Source organism: Ammospiza nelsoni, chromosome 5 (genome assembly GCF_027579445.1).
Source record: "Ammospiza nelsoni isolate bAmmNel1 chromosome 5, bAmmNel1.pri, whole genome shotgun sequence".
NCBI classification, from domain to species: Eukaryota; Metazoa; Chordata; class Aves; order Passeriformes; family Passerellidae; genus Ammospiza; species Ammospiza nelsoni.
In genome coordinates this window covers 42647960-42667637 of record NC_080637.1, presented here as the reverse complement: position 1 = coordinate 42667637, position 19678 = coordinate 42647960, and the positions used below count along the sequence as shown (strand labels likewise).

General features: G+C 39.2%; 2 protein-coding genes across 4 annotated transcripts in view; both read left to right on the top strand.

Moving 5' to 3' along the window:
- Window positions 1-5719: 5719 nt before the first annotated feature.
- Window positions 5720-19678, top strand: part of POC1B (POC1 centriolar protein B) — a 45272-nt gene continuing 31313 nt past the window's right edge. For all 3 annotated transcript variants that reach the window (XM_059473301.1, XM_059473304.1, XM_059473302.1), the window contains exons 1-8: window positions 5720-5797; window positions 6031-6115; window positions 13948-14119; window positions 14890-15069; window positions 16267-16374; window positions 17248-17363; window positions 17726-17859; window positions 18627-18695. In XM_059473301.1, the coding sequence (XP_059329284.1) occupies window positions 5783-5797; window positions 6031-6115; window positions 13948-14119; window positions 14890-15069; window positions 16267-16374; window positions 17248-17363; window positions 17726-17859; window positions 18627-18695 (879 nt within the window). In that variant the 5' untranslated portion in view covers window positions 5720-5782. The remainder of the gene's footprint in view (window positions 5798-6030; window positions 6116-13947; window positions 14120-14889; window positions 15070-16266; window positions 16375-17247; window positions 17364-17725; window positions 17860-18626; window positions 18696-19678) is intronic.
- GALNT4 (polypeptide N-acetylgalactosaminyltransferase 4) lies at window positions 6382-11212 on the top strand. The gene has a single exon (XM_059472907.1). The coding sequence runs from the start codon at window positions 6604-6606 to the stop codon at window positions 8353-8355; it is 1752 nt and encodes a 583-aa protein (XP_059328890.1). The 5' UTR covers window positions 6382-6603; the 3' UTR covers window positions 8356-11212.

Genomic DNA, 19678 nt, shown 5'->3' with positions numbered 1-19678 from the left:
AGCCTCTGCTAAGCACCTGGAGTCTGGTGGGTCAGACCTCACCCTTCAGAAAGCAATTAGCAGAAGAAATTAACATCAAGGATGTTGTAGCTGCGGTTGTTCAAGAACCATTAGGTTCCTTATTTTTCAGTAATTGTGGCATATTGTTTTTCCTCACCTGTTTTTGTAATTACAATTGTTATCATTTGTCTTACTTTGTACCTGGCAGTTGCAGACATTGGTTTCAAGCACTTACTTTAGCTTTACTGCTATTGCAAGACTGCTGCACTCTAAAGAAACTAATTTTATGGAGGATTATAGAAAAATCAGAAACAGGATTAATGTCTAGCTCACAATTCTTATTTCTGCACTCCAAGAAATTGCCAGTGTGCTTCCAGGGAATACTTACCCCTGAAAATGATATATAAATAAAATTCTGAGTTATAAGAGTTTTTTTTTTTAAAGGCCACTTGCTAAAATTACCTATAAACATGCTTAATATAGTTCCACTTCGACAATTACATTTTTTTCCTGAAAATTTAGGTGAGTTCTGATATCAAGAGCTCATTTTTCTAGTTAGATTTCTTATTCTAGATTCCTTGTTCATGTTTATTCTATTCCCTAGATCATTCTCCTTTAGGTGAAATGTTCCCTTCTAGTACATACCTAAAGAGTTACTTTACCAAACCAGGCATTTCCATACAATTCCCCAGTTTTCATTGATTCACCTTTGCAGCTCATGTCCATGTTATAGCAGATGAATGATCCTGTTAGAAGATGTACTAAGTGAAGATGCCCTAAATCATTCTGTATAGGATCTTCTGAAGCATTAATCAATTTGTACTAACCTTTTCTATGTTGTATTAAATTCTTCTAAAATTGATCTAGCTCTCACAGACTCAGTAAGACACAGGAATAGTAATAGATTTTTAAGTGAACATTACTAAACAATTTGCTAAAGCAAATTTATTCCAATACATTGAATTTTGCAACATGACAATTTCAGATATTGTATGGCAAAGAGACACCAAACTACATATCTATTTAGGAAAAAACTGCTTGACTTATTTTTAGAAAAGCTGGATGAAAGTGCATTGAAATAAAAATCTATTTACCGACATACCCATGTTACTGGCAAAACAGCAACACAGGAAACCTTACTGGTATTGATCATCCATTAAAGCATTCAGGGGGGAAAAAAAAGGAAGGTGTTCTTTAAATTTGGAATTGCATATGGGTATTCAACCACATAGCAATGCTACTGATATAAAACACCATGATAAGATTATCCCAGAAAATTTCATAGTAAAATCTGTTCAATTATCCAAAACCAATTAGTGTCTACAAATTTTCTGAGATTCAAATAATGCACATACATTATAGAGGGCAAGAGTTATAGTCTGGCATTTAAGATAACACTAAGAGATTTAAATGCACCTCAACACATGCTGCATATTAGTCTGTCAATGTTTTTATTGTGCTGTTTGGGTACTAAGGGAGGAACATTATGGGATTTAATCCCTATAGTCATTATGAAGATATGTATCTTATACACAAAAGCATTTAAGGAAAAAATAAAAAAGGACTTTTGGATAACACATATATAAATGTGTTTATACAAATTCTAATGTCTTTAGCTTCTTTGGCAGAGTAATTGTCACTCTCAACTTCTAATCCAGACGGTTATTTGTTTTAAAGTGCTGGTCTTAAATTATGCAGTTTTCTTTCACATGTGTTTCCCTTCAGGCATCAGTAATAAGAGAGAAATTCTCTTATTCATCCTTCCGTACAAATAAAATCCCTACACTGAAAAAAGAAAAATCTCAAACATCTATCTGCATCAATAGACTACTCAGCATTTTTGCTGAGTAGTCTATTGATGCAGCATCTCCTCTGGACCTGCTACAACAGGTCCATGTCCTAGAGTTGGAGGCAGAACTCCAGGAGGGATCTCATGAGAGCAGAGCAGACGGGGAGAGTCACCCCTCTCAATCCAGTAGTCACGTTACCTTTGATGCAGCCCAGGATACATTTGGCTTTCTGGGCTGGAAGTGCACATTGCTGGGTGATGTCCAGCTTCTCATCCATTGGTATTCCCAGCACCTTCTCCACTGTTTTCAATCCATTCATCCCTCAGTGTATATTGACACTGTGCATTGCCTCAGGCCAGGTGCAGAACAATTTTAAACTTCATGATGTTTGTACATGCCAATTCCTCATGCCTGTCAAGGTCGTCTGGTGCCCCCTGATGCAGTGTCTCTGTCATAGGCAGCCATGAGATTAGCTGGGCATGACTTGCTCTTGGCAAAGCCATGTCGGCTGTCTCTAATCACCTTCATACAACCACCCCTCATAGGCTTTGACATAACTTCCAGCAGGACTTGCTCCATGATCTCGTTGGGCACAAAGGGAGGCTGATTGGTCAGCAGTTCCCAGGGTCTGGGTGTGATAATTCCTTCCCTCCAGTGCCTGAGATAGTCACAGGTAGTCACTGTCACTCCAGTCACTGAATGGCAGTGACTTTTCAAACATGATGAAGACATGACTCTGCCATTACAGCTGCCAATTCCCTCAGAACCCCAGGAGGTTTCTTAGACTAAAAGTAACATCATAAGTATTCCAAATCATCCTTGAATTTCAAATTGTTACGTACCTACTTGATATTCTTTTCTTTCCCATTCTCTTCCTGCCATTGCCAGAAAGACTTCAATGGGATTTTGATAAGAAAATTTCAACAGAAGCAAAACCGCAACACTACTCCACAAGTCATTTCACAGATTTAATATTTATTTTCATAACCATTTTGCTGGAGGAGAAAAAATGTAGGATCAGAGGATAGAAAGAAAGATCATAAGGTATTATGGTTCTATGACACCAAGACAGCCTGCAATTAAATCTTTGTGCCCTTGAACTACATTGTCTTCCTGCATGTAGGTGGATGAATACCCACGTGGTGGAATAACACCATGCTGGCAAAGCAGATCTCACACTCCCCTCTAGTGACAGAGCATGACCTCCTGAGGCCTCTCAGCAGCCTGGACTGCTCTGCTGCTAACACTGCTGCTCCCAACAGGAGCCCACATAACTACAGCTGGGGCTCTTAGTTTTGTTTTAAAGTAGGATTAACACTAAGTTAAAATACCTCATTTTACATGAAAGAAATTTTGGTGGGCTACTATATTGCTAGTATATTTGCCCCTTATGCTCATGTATTGTTTTACATCAATTATTATTATGAAACCATATGTAATTAGTGTAATTAATGTGTGCATTGCAGCATTCATGCACCGAGGTTATCATGTCTGTCCACGTGTCCTTGAATTCTATACATCCTTTTACTAATTCTTTTCCTGCAGTGACCATGCAGTCAGCACAAGCTGGAATTACCATCTTAAAGTGTTCTTCTCTAGATACAGTTTTTGTTTGGACATATTCTACCTTAACACAGTGCCTGAGAGAAAACCAGCTCCAAGCCTGCTGACACATGATGCTTGGAACACATTTTCTGAGGCACCATTTATCATTGTCATCACAGTGCACAACAACTTATTACAGTAAATTACTCCTGCATATCACAACCTTAAAAAGACAATGCCAGCTCATAATTGTGTTATTAGGAGATTATTGTAATCTTTAAATAATTTCAAAAATAAAATCTATATGTACTAATGAGGGAACATAATCATCACAAAAACTATTACCTGCCAGCTTTGTAACTACAGTCACTCTAGCTAATTACATGTCTGCAGTAAAGGAATACTTTGCTTCCTACGTGCATTTGGGAATCCTCAAAGCACTCTCAGCTGAAGAGAAACAGCAAGAAATAGATTAACTTTGTAAACCCCACAATTTGAGAAACACTCATCTATCCATTTGTAGAAAGAGAGATGCCACCCTCCTTCTCTCCAAAATCACAGCCCTTCCTTTGCTTTATGCCTATCACCTGGCAATTTATAGTCCAGGATTTCTGTGGGCAGGTAGAGATTCCAGTTTATTGTGAGCATACCAAAATTAGTAAAATATACTGACCTGCTGGAAGCATAGCAGCTCTAAAGAAAGCAAATGGAAAGGATTCAGCAGGACTGGGAACTGTCATTCAGCTCAGTTTCCAAAAAAGTAACATGTTTCTGACCACTGGGTTTTAAGCAGCTTCCAGAACAGATCCAAACCTGAAAACACAAAGTTCAAGAAATACTGAAAGCATGCAGCACACAATTAAAGCAGCAGAGATTGTACTTTCTCCCATTCAGGAGATGAGAAGACGCAGAATAAATTACGATCACACAAAGTTTAGTAGTAGCCCAGAGGGATAGAATCTAAATGTAGTCTCCCTGATGAGATACATCATTCACAGGTGAAAAAAACCTGGCAGAAAGAAGATAGTTGGAAAAAAAGTTGAGAAAGGCTGGAAGACTTTAATAATGGTGAAGAGGTCAATTTAAGTTTAACTAGTTAACTCACTGTTCCTGCAGTGGGGTAGAGTGCAGAGCATTTAAGTCTTCTCATTACTAACTTTTTAAAATGCTACATTTTACTTTGTGATCTAAATAATAGGGACTAAAACAAAAGGATGGGAGGGTGAGCTGTGTGGAAGGAAAAAAATCCAAAACCAAACAAAACTCCACCAATAAGCCAAACCAAAACCAAATAACGGCAAAAAAGCTGTAGCTTTTGCTAGGTCCAAGTTAAAGTTAATATGTCTCGTCCCACCACTTATATTTATGAAAAGTGTTCATGTGGTGAAGTCAAAATGGCAAGTTATCAGCCTACATGACCTCACTGTAAGGACTGCTAGTAGATTTTCATGGAAACTTCCTTATATACTCGTGATAGTCCTACTTTTTTCACCACTTCCAAAGTTATTATTTTAAATGTGCATTTCATGGTTAAACACAATTTATTTGGAACTGTCCTATAAGTGACAATTCTTATACGTTGGCCTAATTACTGACCTGATTCTGTAAATCTAAAAGTTTAATGTCAGAACGCCCAGTAACAGACTGGATTTAAAACAGAAGGGAAGGGTAATTGCAGTAGGAGTTACTCCTTCAGGAACAGTGGCCGCTGGCGGATCGAGTGACAGCTTTGACATCGCAGCCATTCCTTTGCTAATTGCTGCCAACCATGTCTTTACTAGCAGAGCTATGGAGCCGTACTTTTCCGGCGAGGCTGGCTCCCTCACCTAGGTAATGAACATTCACAGCACTATCACCAACGTTGCAGCACTGCGCTTTTCTTAATTTTTGTTTAACATCGGTGTAGTTTGTTAGAGCACTAAAGGTCTGTTAAAAGACCACTCTGCATGATACAGACGCGAGTGCCAATTTGGAAATCTAGAAAGTCCGACCGAAATAAGAAACAACTAAAGAAGAAGACAAGAGGCCAAACTACCTAAGGCAGCTTAAAACAAAATCAGTCCGAGGTTTTAAACACAGCTGTCCTGCACGAATTTGGAAGTCACAAAATCGAGGTAACGCTAGCCGAGCGTTCCACCTATGTCTGCGGCTCCGCCGCACCGTGCCCCACACTGAGAGCTCTGAGAGCGCCCGCAGCCCCGAGGCCGCCGTGTCCCGGCCCGGCCCGGAGGGTTTAGCCCTGCCCGCCCCCTCCGCGCGGAGCCGGGGCCGCCCGGGCGCTGCGGCTTTAAGGGCGCCCCGCGCCCGCGGTGCGGCCCCGCCCCGCGCAGCGCGCGCGCGCATGGGCGGATGGGGCTCCGCGCTCTTGGCGCGGCGCATGAATCCGGGGCTCGGCAGGCCGCGCCCGGGGCGCGGGGCTCTCACGGGCAGCTCCCCCCGCTCCGCCCATGGCCTCCCCGCTGGTAAGGGCTCGGCCCCGGCAGCCAGGACGGCCGGCAGGCGAGCCGCGGCCGGCGGGTGTCGCCCGGCGCCGAGAGCTGCCCGGCCGCGGCTGCCGCCCCCGCCGGTGGCAACGCTCCGGACGCCGGGACTGCGGCTCCCGCCTCGCGCGGGGCGTTAGCGGCCCCTGAGGGGCGGGGGAGGGCGAGCGCGGCCGCCCCCGCCCGCAGGCTGACGCTGCGCACCCTCTCCCCAGGAGGACCCCGTCCTGATCCGGCGTTTCCGCGGCCACACGGCGGCGGTGACGGGCGTCGCCTTCGACGCGAACGCGGCGGAGCTGGGTGAGTGCTGGGCCGGGCGCCGTTTGCTTTCCGGGCGGGGCAGCCCGCTCCCTCCTCCCTCTTTCCCTCCCCGGAGCCGCCGGGCCGGTCCGGGCGCAGGTCCGGGCGCGGAGGCGGGGCGGGCTCCCGCTCCTTCGGGCGGGCTAAACAGTCTCTTCCCCTTCCTTAAGCGACAACTTTTTGAGCAAACCACAAGGCTGGAGGAGGGGTTTGTCCCGCGGAGAGAGAGGAGGAGGAGGAGGAAGTAAGTGAGGGGAGCGCCGAGGCCGGAGGGGCAGGGGCTGCTCCGTGCCTCCGCCGCCGCCCCTCTCCCCCGCGGTCCCCCTGGAATCTGCCGGGCCCACCGCGGAGGGCTGGCTGCAAACTCTGCCGGCGTCCCGAGCCCGAGGCTGGGAGTGCCTGCAGCCCCATCCTCCCTGGGGCGTGGAGAGAGCCGGCAGGAGTGCACGGACCTTTCTCTGCCAAGGAGCTGCTTTTAACTATTTAAGATGAGGATTCGTCTGGCGAGAAGATGGACGTGGATGCGCAAAAGCTGCCTGTTCCTGGGCTTCTTAATGATCGCTTACTTTGTGGTCGAGCTGTCCGTTTCTTCCTTCGGTGCCTCCCTCGCCGGCAAGAGCATCACTAAAGGGAAATGGGAGAGGCGCTTTTCTGACGGAGCAGAAAAAGCTGTCGATTTGGCTCGTCCAGTTTATGACAAACCCCCACCCGATCCTTATGCTCCAGGAGAATGGGGTAAACCCTTTCGCCCCCAGCTGAGTCCTGAGGAGCAGAAACAGGAAGAAGAGCTGATTGAGAAGTATGCAATAAATATTTATTTAAGTGATAAAATTTCTCTCCACCGGCACATTGAAGATAATCGACTGAGTGGTTGTAAAACTAAATCTTACAACTACAGAAGACTGCCCACAACATCTGTTATAATTGCTTTCTACAATGAAGCCTGGTCAACACTGCTGCGGACGATACATAGTGTTCTTGAAACATCACCCTCAGTGCTTCTGAAAGAAATTATACTGGTGGATGACCTGAGTGATAAAGTGTATTTGAAGGCTGAACTCGAAAAATACATAAGCAGTCTGAATAGAGTTCGCTTGATAAGAACCAACAAACGAGAAGGATTGGTTCGTGCACGCTTGATTGGCGCTACCTTTGCTACAGGTGATGTTCTCACGTTCCTGGATTGTCACTGTGAATGTGTTTCCGGCTGGCTGGAACCACTGCTCGAGAGGATTGCTGAGAATGAGACTGTTATTGTCTGTCCTGTCATTGACACCATTGACTGGAAAACATTTGAGTACTACATGCAAACGGCAGAGCCCATGATTGGGGGCTTTGACTGGCGGCTGACATTCCAGTGGCACTCGGTGCCTAAACATGAACGTCTCAGGCGCAAGTCGGAAACCGACCCCATCAGATCCCCAACCATGGCTGGCGGCTTGTTTGCTGTCAGCAAGAAGTATTTTGAGTACCTGGGAACCTATGATACGGGAATGGATGTTTGGGGAGGGGAGAACTTAGAATTATCGTTTAGGGTTTGGCAGTGTGGAGGCATGTTGGAAATTCATCCGTGCTCCCACGTGGGCCATGTGTTTCCAAAGCGTGCACCCTATGCTAGACCAAATTTCCTTCAGAACACGGCACGTGCTGCTGAGGTGTGGATGGATGAGTTCAAAGATCACTTTTACAACAGAAATCCTTCAGCAAGGAAAGAAAACTATGGAGACATTTCTGAAAGAAAGATTCTTAGGGAGCGTTTGAAATGCAAGAGTTTTCACTGGTATTTAAAAAACATATTTGCTGAGTTGCATGTACCAGAAGATCGTCCTGGCTGGCACGGCGCTATCCGCAGCACTGGAATACCTTCAGAGTGCCTTGACTATGTCTTACAGGAGCATAATCCTACTGGCTCTCACCTGTCTCTCTTTGGCTGTCATGGTCAGGGAGGCAACCAATTTTTTGAATATACATCAAATCAGGAGATTAGATTTAACTCTGTAACTGAGCTATGTGCTGAAGTCCCTGAGCGTGAAGACTTCATAGGTATGAGGAGCTGCCCAAAAGATGGATCTCCTGTCCCAGAAATTATTATCTGGCACTTCAAAGAAGATGGGACTATTTATCATCCTCATTCGGGGAAGTGCCTTACTGCTTATCGCACAACTGAGGGGCACGCTGATGTGCAAATGAGAACTTGTAGTGCTGGAGATAAAAATCAGATTTGGAAATTTGAGAAATAATCACTACTGGTAGTATGAATCGGATGGACTGTGATCTTCAAGCTTTGAATGGAACGTGTGAACAGAGAGCAATGTTTGATTGAATACCTTGAAATGTTTTCACATCTCTCTGTGGTGGTGTAGAAACTGTCTACTATGATGAACTGTATGGAAAGCAAAAGTAAATAGTGCGGTCCAGTTTCTAAAACATGGATTAGAACATTTAATGCCTTTATTTTTGTAAAATTTTGGTCCATTATTACTTTTCTCAGTCTTGATTATAAAACAGAGGCTTCTGAGGGGACTGAAGTGGGATTTTTTTAATCTTAAAATTATGCAATAATTCAGTGACATAATGTTCTGTGTAAACAAAAAATTTTTACTTACAGAAGTAAAAGTTAAGATTCTTGTAGTGGTACTCGCTGACTGTGTTACAGATACATTATAAAGTATGTATCTAACACCCTAAGTAATGCTACAGTAGCATGTGATTGAATGGGCATTGATGTGGAAAGTTGAATGCAAGCCTTGTAATGGTCTGCGTTTTTCTGGGAATGTACATGCTGTTAAGGGTACTATATTCTACAGAAGAATAGGAAGTTTATTTACTAGAAGGGCTTTGGCACTGCTTTGCAGTCTTGTACCTATTGTAAAAATCTTACCCCATGGGGCTTAGTCAGGAGCTCTCATGCATTTAGAGGAGAACATGGTAGCAGTAGAACCAAGGACATGCTGATCCCAGAAATGGAAGAAATAGGGTTGGCTACAAATAAGAATTTTGTTTAAAGGCAATGGAGAAGGAAAGGAATCACAAAATTGCCTTAGCTACTGCTGTTTTTCAGCTATATATTTAATGTATACATTGCTTCTGTGTAAGCTTTTCCATGTTCAGCTCCACATCTTAGAGACAAAAAAGTTATGTGATCTAGACCATGTATGGTTTTTTTGTTGTTGTTGGTTTTTTTTTTATTTGGTCTGTCAGCAGGCTAGAGAAAGGTAACAGAGGAACATTTGGGCTGTTTTATTTTGCTTTTTGTGTTTTGGCAACAGCTGGCATGGGTCAGCCCTAGGAAGAGTTTGAAATAATACAGCATAAGTTGCCTGTTTCTAGTCAAAACAGTACCACTGGAGACCTTGGGTAAGACTGGGAAGCTGAAGCTTCTGACATGAAGGGAGTTGAGAAGACAAAGGAGAACACTAAGATTTGTTGGTGATACAAATAATTACTTGTTTAGAATGTTTTGTTTTTTCTGTTATGCTGAGTTTTTGAAGAATACTGATTCTCGAATAGTGTCTCTTAGTGTCCCTAATCTGTTTTGATAGTGCTTATAGATGGTAGTCATGATAGATATATTGTGTACTTGAAAAAAAATCTTGCATTAGTATCTGTATTTTAGTTTTGTAAGATTTAAGTTGAACACTTTTCTTAGTGTGTTGGGCATTCCAGCTGTTTTTATTACTCTCACTGAAGTGATAAATATTCTTCAGTAGCCATAGTGCAGTAAGTCTTTACATGGGGCTGGTAGGTAGAAACTTAAGCTAGTGAGCATTAGTTACCTGGATACTTGAGGAATGTAGTGGATGTGCACTTACTACAGGTGTTAGCAGGTAGAAGGGTTGAAAAGGGACAAGTGAGACCTGATATAGTTGAAGTTTTCCAAAAATAAAGTAAGAGTAAGTTATAACATATTCTTAAATTGTAGTGACTTGAAGGCTTTGAGAGGTTTGGGTGGAAGCAGGTTAACATAGAAGATGAACAGAAGAAAATGTGGAGCTTGGAATGCAGCATTGAGTCATGCTAAAAATGCTTGCCACTGTGTGGCGTGGATTCTTTTAAGACTTTAATTTATTTTTAGGCAGTTACTTGCAATTTGGGTTTTTTTCCCTTTTTTATTTTCCTTTTCCCCCTAAGTTGAGTTTTTGTTGTTGATTTTTTTTTGTTTGTTTGTTAAAAAAAAAGGGAACTTTTTACTGCATAAGGGAAGCATTCCTGAAAAATTGCATTCCACTTTGCAGCAGGAATTCTTTTGTGTACCTGCAAGTTATGAACCATTTATCAAATTTTAAAAGACAGCCAGTCGTTTTGTACTGGGGCAATAAATTATATAAAGTATGTGCTTTTGTGAAAACTGTAGGCTGCTTTTCTGTAGGCTGTTACATTCAATAGAAGTGACAGGGAAAACGCCTAGGTTCTCTTATGTGCAGATCATAAGTAGTGTGTGCAATGCATGTTTCTTCAGATGAAAGTAATTAAATGATATGAATACAGACTATGCAAATTTTATACAGTTAATTTTTTAGCACTTGGCAGAAACTATTTTTTGTGTAAAGAAGTACCTTCAAGTTAAACCTGACATTCAAAGTGTTCCTTCTCTATTTAAGCAATAATCATAAGTGAATCTGCCTCTGAGTTTGAAAAGTTATTCTCCCTATGTATCTGAACCCCTTCCTCCTCCCCATGACCTCCCTTTCTATTTTTGGAGTTATTTAGAAACAAACTGGGGAGAACAAAAAAACACTAAATTAAATTACCTGTCGCTAAAAAAAAGAACAAAAATTTAAAACCTTCCCAATGGGAAGAAAAAAGTGAATAGAAGGAGGAGGGGCGAGAGAGAGAAAGAAAGAAGGAAAAAACAAACGACACCTTACTATTTCAATACTCCTATCCTATTATTTTTCAGTATGTAGAGATTTCTGGAAAATCTGAAAATCTGAATAGTTTTCTATTCTGTTAGACTTTGAAAATTTGGTGAATGCTTGTACATATTTTAAACTACTGATTCTAAGTGACTTAAAAAAACTGAATGTAAACTTTACACTGAATAAATGTGGAGGGCTTTGGGATTTCTTTTGAAAAAATAAAATCCAGAAAATAAAATGTTGACTAGTGTGCTGATTCCTCTCAGTTCTTTTCCTCTTTTTTACATGCATATAGAATGCAACAAAAACTGCCAATAACTTGAATTTATGGGAGTTATTAAAAGTTCTTCATATTTTATCCAATGTGCTTAGAATTCTAGATTGGCGTTTTTGACAGAGGTTAAATTAATAATATTTTTTCTCCAAGTAGGAAATCTTGCAATTAACGGTAAAACGTGTTTGCATTGTGAGGTTGTACTGTATCATTGAGAGCTGCAGGGTTCCTGCAAAGTGTGGGGGTTTGTTGGCAGTGCTAGGGTTTGAATATTCACACACCCATCATTTGCACTGTATTCCATCTGCCCTGTAATTCTTGCACTAAGTGATTAATTATATTGGAGATGCTTCGGTATTTTGAGAGATGTACATCGAGCTGTTAAAGCCTGTCTGAGTTACTCTCTTTTGATCTTTGCACAACTTTCTTAGTCACCACTTTGTTATTGTGGAAAGTGAGAGTGAAATGGTAATTCTGTATTACAGCAACTTGTGTTCATATATTTGTGTGTGTGTATATAAAAATGTATGCCATCAATAGTCACAGTTCATAAATTGAACTTTGTTTCATTGTAAATACCATAAAATCTATTTTATGGCATATGTGAAGCTTAGGTATCTGCTTACACACCTCTTTGCTATAGATCTTTCAACTTGGCCTTTGCATAAGGCCAAGTCTTTATTTTTGGTGTTCAATTCTGTAGTGACTCATCAGCAGAAAAGCAAATTATCCAGTGATGTGTTTGCTATATGTAGGTGTGTACAGAAGCATTGATGTTTAAAGAGGAAAAGGCACTCAGGTTATAAAGTAGAGTAAGTTGTATATTGGAGCCAGCTCATTGTGGATTTTCAGTTTTCTAAATTTTAGTTATATTTTGCTGTTGATCATTGCAAGGGCAAATTGTCTTTCACCTCTAAACATGGTTCTGGTTATGTCATGTATTCTCTGAGGAGCACCAGGCCTATTTGTGCTGTGGCGCATCCTGAAAAATTTCTTCTGGACTTTCTGTGTTTTTTTTTTGTTTCTGATCCAATATTTAAGCGTTGCATCAGGTGGCAGGGAGTTCAGAGGAAAAATGAGGATGATTGTCACGGATGTCCCACAGGAAGGAGAACTTCAGATCACTGCTTGTGCCTCATTTACCTTGGGACAGCCCATGTATCAGACAGCAAGCTACAAGAAACCAGGCTCTGAATGAATGGTGCTGTCATCTTTCTAAGAATATTTCCCTCAGTTTTTAGAACTGAAAGCTGATACTGCACAGCATTCATGCAGTTCATAAGGTTCCACAGGTATTTGGTAGTTCATCAATGATTTGTTTTAGAAGCCATCAGTCTTGTCTGTTTCACATTTCCAGCCCTATGCCTTCAAATTCTATTTTAGCTTATGTTTCACTTTTTCCTTTTAGTTTTACTCCACTGTAGATCACTTTTCAGAATCAAAGGGGCAAAGGAATTCTTTCAAGTACAATTAGAAAAACCCTGCTGTAAAACAGGGTTTTGAAAAGTTGAAGTGGGGGAAAAATAACTTGTATTTCTTTGTCAAATATAGGCCTGTTGATATGGGCATAGGGATAGTCTGGTCACACATCTTTTAGCAGAAACTCGTCTTTAAGGAATAAAAACAGCATCTTTGTAGTAAATTTATAAAGGGAATTTATTAGATAATATTTAATAGTCTAATATGCTAATATTATGTTTGAGGTTTGCCTTGACATGTGTTAATAAGGAAACTGAATTTCTTTGTGCTATGTTGGTGCTTGAAAGAAACTGGGAAGAGAAAAGCCGTCTTCATATACTCTTCCAGCTTCTGGAGGCCCCTGTTCTTCCTCTCCCTTCTTTTCTCTACTGGGGAATTTGACAACTGAGGGATGGGAGTGTGAATACCTTGTTTTTATTTATGTCTATATACTTGACATTTAGCAGAGATGAAGATGGTGGGGATGTAAGAAAACTGCATGTACCACTTTAATTCAACTGCTTATTATCTTTGTTTCTTATAGTTTCCTGAAAATTATCAACCTCTGGTGAAAGTTAGGTTTGCCTTTTTGACTGCAGATAGTATAGTTCACCTGTAAAGTGACTGCAAAAAACCCACCCTCAAGCATGCTCTATTTTCAGACTGACAACTTTATGTTCTCTTTTGAACTAGACAAATGTTAGTTATAAAATTGATACTTAAATAGGATTATAGAATTATCATACATCAATATTGTCACTCAAGTGTTAGAAGTCATGTCTTCACTTTAAGTTGGCGTATTTTTTTTTGGAGTTGAACACTTGATACTTGAAACAAATTCTATCTCTGAGATCAAAATGAGATTACTGAAGAATTTGCCTATTGTTCTTAGGATTTTGTAAAACCAAATCTGGATTCATACTCATGTGCATGATGTTTGGCCTTGAATGTTTTGCTCTGTGTCATCAAAGTACTTGTAAACCAGTTGGCTTAGTATGTGAGAGAGCTACCTGTTGAGAATTATCCTTTACTTCTCCCATTCTTGTGGCATCCTTCTGAAAGCCTGGTGTTGCCACTACTTGCTACCAGGCTTCTGCTTAGGCTAAGTATCCCTTAAAGCCTAATAACTCCTCCCTCCTGCAATACCCGTTAAGTTCTCCGGTGAATCCAAATCCATAGTTGTTAGCTCTGACTTTCATAAAAGCAGTGAGCAGGCCCCTAATGCCTTTCACTTCTTGCAGTTACCTGCTCTGTGGACAGCCTGCTCATACTGTGGAAGCTGAGGACGCCATGCAGCGCCTACAGATTTTCAGGGCATGCGGAAGCGGTGACAAGTGTAGAGTTCTCTCCGGATGGGCGGGTGCTGGCTTCAGCTTCTCAGGATCACACGGTCAGGCTATGGATTCCTTGCATGTGAGTATAACTGAGAAGTGCTGGATATGTGTTTCATTATTGAGCAGTGTGAATATGCGAGGCTTTACTCAAAAAAGTTTCCTTTTCCTTCCCACATGCCTGGGCTTTGACAGAAACAGAGACTGGGGACCACAAGCAAAACAGTTCTTTGCTGTATTACTTTGTTCTTTTCTGAATATTCTGTAGTTTCAAAAGAAAAATATAACAACTGAGAGGTCACAATTTCATGTGTGTAGAACTATGCTTTGTAATATTTCTCTGGCTTAAAGATGATATTTTAACAAGGATTGCATGGCTGCACTTCATTTTGGGGAGACAAGTGTTGAAGAGAACAATAGTTTTTTTTGGGGAAAAAAATAATTGACTTGCTTTATCAGACTGTTCTTGAGTAGTAGTAATTATGAGTAATTCAGTGTGATCTTAGACTAATGTTACTTGAACTTCCAAGCGTTTTATAGATTACTGTATAAAAAATTCTCTTTCCAATACTAATGCTGATGAGACTAAAGGCCAATGATGCTACTGAATTTCACTGTTCTGTAAAACTGGTCATGTTAAATGCAACTTAAGGAATGTTATTCTAATAATATTTAAATAAGTAAAATATAATGGTGCCATTAAGATTTGGCCTCTGTATACTGCTTTTTCATTTGAGTAAGATTATAAAAATGCCAACATTGAGTTTTATGGGGATTGAAGCTCTTTAATATAACTGTGATTTTTGACTTGGTATTTGGGGTTTTGTTTCCTTTTCTTTGCTCCCCCCTTAGCTATGGAGAATCATCAGTACTGAAAGGTCATACAGCCCCTGTTCGGAGTGTGAGCTTCTCCCATGATGGCTACTCTGTAGTTTCAGCATCCAATGATAAATTAATAAAAATATGGAGTGTTTGCTCTCAGCGCCTTTTGTTTACCCTATTCCAACACACTGGTTGGGTTTGCTGTGCCAAGTAAGTGTTGTTTTTATTCTCTTGGTAAAGTAGAATTCCTAACAAAGGGGATTTTGTATCTCAGGGTAGAAATAAGGGAAGAAACATCTGTGAATGACAAGTAATTATCTCTCACCAGTAATTAAATTTTAATAAATGAATCTTATGTGCACAAGTTTTGTGTAGACCTAGCTGAAGTATGAAAGCTTGCTCTATGTTAATATGTGAACATACTAAATCAGTTACTGTCTTCATTCTACTACAGTAAAGGACAAATGGGGTCTTCTGTATTTATTTTTAGTCAGTGTGCTGTCTTTCTCCAGTTTTGTTTGGTTTTTTGTTGTATTATTTCCCAGCACTCATGTCTAGATTTATCTATGCGTTGTAGGGGTTTTCTCAAGTATTCTTGGAATCATAGTGGCATTAAAGAATGGTCATGAACCAGATGAGTTAAGCTTACGTAATTGGAAAAGGTAAAAGAAATGGCCTTTGGACTGCAGGTTAGGATTCATACTCTTTAAAGACAGGACAGCTTCTCAAAGGCAAGAAAATATTGTTTGCTATCTTTTTAAAAAATTTTTCCTTTCCTCCATATTAATGGAAAATCTGCAGCTAAGAGGCCTGATATAAGAAAAAGGAAAGTTCTAGGAAATCACATTTGAAAGTTCTTGAACAGTTTTTCAGTGTCATTGTGCAGTTGCTCAGTAAGTGAAATAATAATGCTTGAGGAAGTTATAGACAAATCACTTTTCCTCTTTTAAAACCTGGTCTGCTAGTCTAGGAATAATTGTGAATTCTTTGCCTGCTATTTATAAGTTTAGAAAGAACTCAGAGAACATAAATATAGGTTAACATTGAACACAAGATTCTGCTGTATCCTCTGTGTCTTTTTACCTATAATTTTCTTTACTAATCTCTTAGTCATCTGTAGTGACATCCTTAGGTTGCTGACACCGTCCCCTCAACCCCCTCTCTTCCTCTTGCTTATGGCTCTGTTTGTAATTGTAGTTCCTTATGAAATGGGTCAAAGTGGAATAGGGAAGAAGCTTTTCAGTTTTATTAGTCCATGAGAAATACCAGAAGTTCAAATGTCCTTTAAGTGTGATGCATCCTTATTTCAAACAGGCTTCCTTGGTTCTGGTGTTTTGTTACTTATGTCTCTAATGCTAATATGGGCAGAATCAGTTCTTAAGTAATGTATAGACTTGTGTGTTCCAGATTTTCGCCTGATGGAAGAATAATAGCATCTTGTGGTGAGGACAAATCTATTAAACTCTGGGATACAAGAAATAAAATTTGCATTAATACCTTCTCAGATTATGAAGGGTAAGTTTTACTAGAAAAAAGGAGAAATGTAATAGTGTAATTTTACTGGCATTAATTTAATATCCTGTGCTTTTAACATCTATATATGTTAAATCTGAAAACAGATCAGACTTCTACGACCCATGTCAACTAAAATAATTCATATAATGTTTTTCTAAAGAGGTTAACTGGCTGCACTTATACAGCTGTTTTACAGCAAACAAGAGATAATCTAAACAGAAGTAAGATTATTCTTGGATTTTGGAATGTTTCCATGTGTTCCCTCAATTTTGGTAATGCTATTTGATATTGGATGCTTCAACAAGAAGAAAGCTTGAAGACTTTTCCACTTGTTGATGAAAACAGTATTTTGTTACTTTCAGTAACACTTGCAGTGATCTGCCTAATTTAAGTTTAAAAAATACGTGCTTTTACTTCTATGCAGTTGTCTTAAACGTCTTGGATCCAGAGTTTTAGTTAACAACTCAGTGGAATATTTAGCTTCTATATATGCTTTGCTGATTTCATGGCTGCCTTCATCCTTTTTCAAGTCCTAAGTGTTGTCAGTTCTTAGACAAAATTCTTTTATTTGTTATGAACTCTTTGTAGCACTATCTTCCAGGAACTTTGTACTCTAGCACAAACTCTGAAAGTTTGACTTGGATCAATTATATCGTGTTTTCAACAAAAGTGAGATGATTTGTCATGTACATCTTGTTTTCTTATGCTTATTTCAGTTCCTTGAAATGCCTTATTTGAGTTTCCATACATATAGATTCCACACAAGTTTGTAGCAGCTTAGTGTTAATATCGTGGGCTTTATATATATACATGCACCTAGGTATTATACCTGTGGGAACACATTATAAGTCTGTTTTCATTAATTATATTTAGATTTCCAACTTTTGTGGATTTCAACCCAAGTGGAACATGTATAGCTTCTGCAGGTTCCAATAACACAGTGAAACTATGGGATATTCGAACGAACAAGCTACTGCAGCATTTCAAAGGTAAAAACAATGTAGTTTGTTTTATTTTCTTTACAATGGGACTCTTTGCAATTAAATGTGATTTATTAAGAGTATTATTGGGGAAAGTTGACAAACAAGTCATATTGACATGTTGTAAGTATCTTTTTGTAGTCTAGCAACACCAAGAATCTAGTCTGAATACTTTTTATTTCTTTGCTTCCCTTAATTTTTAGACCTGAACTAAGCAAATACTCTGACAAGTCTTCTATGCCTCAGCACTTTTGTTGTTTTTTCCTTAAATGAAGTAGTTCTTTGGGAAGTAGAAAAGAGCAAAGAAATAAAGTGTACATACCTTCATAGTAGATATCTACAGCTTTTGAATATTGTCTTCTGTAAATCAGTTCACAGAGCAGGGGTTAATTGTATATCATTCCATCCTTCTGGTAACTACCTCATCACTGCTTCTTCTGACGGTACCCTTAAGATTCTGGACCTCTTAGGAGAAAGACTTATTTACACTCTTCATGGACACAAGGTATACACAATAACCCTCTTTAAATGGAGATCTTAATAGGCTGTTCAGTATCTTTACAGAGGGAAAGTAACATTTATGCCATTGTGTCTTTTATCTTGCAACTTCCAGATGAAATTTAGTGGACAACAAGGTGTTGTGTTAACACACCTTGTCACAAGTGGTTAAGAAAATGCATCAGTTTTTACCTGTTAGCATGCTTTTTATCTGTCAATGTGAAACACTTGATGTTAAGTAAAAGCTCATGTTCTAAATTCATTAATAATTCACTTAAATTTCAAAATCATGTTATTTGGCACTTCAGTCCTATTGTTTATTGAAAAACAGTGTTTTCTAAGGAGGGGGAAGCTTACAGAGGATAACCTTTGTGAAGAATGGCAGGCATTTCCTCCTTTTCCTGTTAATGCCAATCAAACCCTATTTTTGATAATAAATCATTCAAACATATTGCCTTGAGTAATGTAATATATATATTGTAATTTTTCATTGCAAAGATGAAGTATAAAATCTAAGGACACTGCCATTATTTTCCTAGTATAGATTGTTGGAGTTGTAATGTAGCATCTTATGAAAATGTGCAATATTAACTTTTCAATGAAGTTTTGCAGAAATTTCACTACAATTGTTCCTTATTTTAAAAAATTGTTCCTTATTTTATTAAAATTGAAAAATCTATTACATTAGGTAATGGCATTGGTGTTTTACTCTGCACTAAAATATCATGATTACAGTAATAGCCTAATTTTACTGTATGCTATTTTTTTTTCCAGGGACCTGTACTTTGTGTGGCTTTTTCAAAAGGTGGTGAAAGTTTTGCCTCAGGTGGAGTGGATGCTCAGGTTTGTGGTATTGTCTCCTTGAATGAAATGTCTTAGTTGTTACAGTGAATGGGAGTTAAATATACTATATCACAATAACTTGCTAATTACTCACATGCATTCTGGCTACTTATGTGTTATATAGACTTTCCATTGGATGTTATGAGGAGAAGACTAACCACACCCATTTTACATATTTCAATAATATGGCTAAAAATATTTAGTGGTTTTTGACTAAGAATATTTAAAGTGTTGCAATTCAGTGTCAATGAAGTAGTTATATTGCAATTAGTATTAAGTGGTACCTGCTTTGTTAGGTTTTCACTGCTTTTAAAGTCCTTACTCTGTAATTGTAGGTATTAAGTTGTATTACTGGGAAAACTTTGGCTAGAATTGGGGAAAAAAACCTCTTATGTTACCTTTACTAATTTACTTTGGTGAAACAGTAAAGTACTGGATTTTATAAAGGGAAGAAGAGTCATTTGGGCATTAAAAAAAAAGTTAAACAGTAAGTCTCATAATTAATCTCTGTCTTCTGTAATAAATAAATAATTAAGAACACATACTATCTATCTTGAAATCATCTCTATCAGGTCTATAAAGTTTCCAAAAAGAAATAAATTTTGTAGCACAATATTTAAATTTTCAGTCTGAAATGTTCCTTAGCTGTCTTTTTCATGTTTTCCTGTTACAAAAAGCTAAAAGCTCAATGTCGATAAAAAAAGCTATGCTGTTGAAATTAAGATTTTTTGAGTTTACCATAATTCATGGCTATATTCTGTTTTGTGCAGTTTGAAATAAATTTCAGCTAGTAGCAGAGATGGTCTTGGAAGATAAAAAAAAATGCTTTCTATCAGGATGTATTAAGTAAAGTGTACTATCAGGACTTGAAGTTATTGGAAAAGCGAAAATGTTATCAGACATCCAATATTAATTTTACAAGCAGGGAAAAAACCCCACAAAAACCAACTGAGAATGGGGGAAAGATATTTATTTCTTGACTC

Bases quoted from the DNA above. Each gene is read 5' to 3' on its own strand.
- GALNT4 (XM_059472907.1), top strand. From the start codon at position 6,604: ATGAGGATTCGTCTGGCGAGAAGATGGACGTGGATGCGCAAAAGCTGC.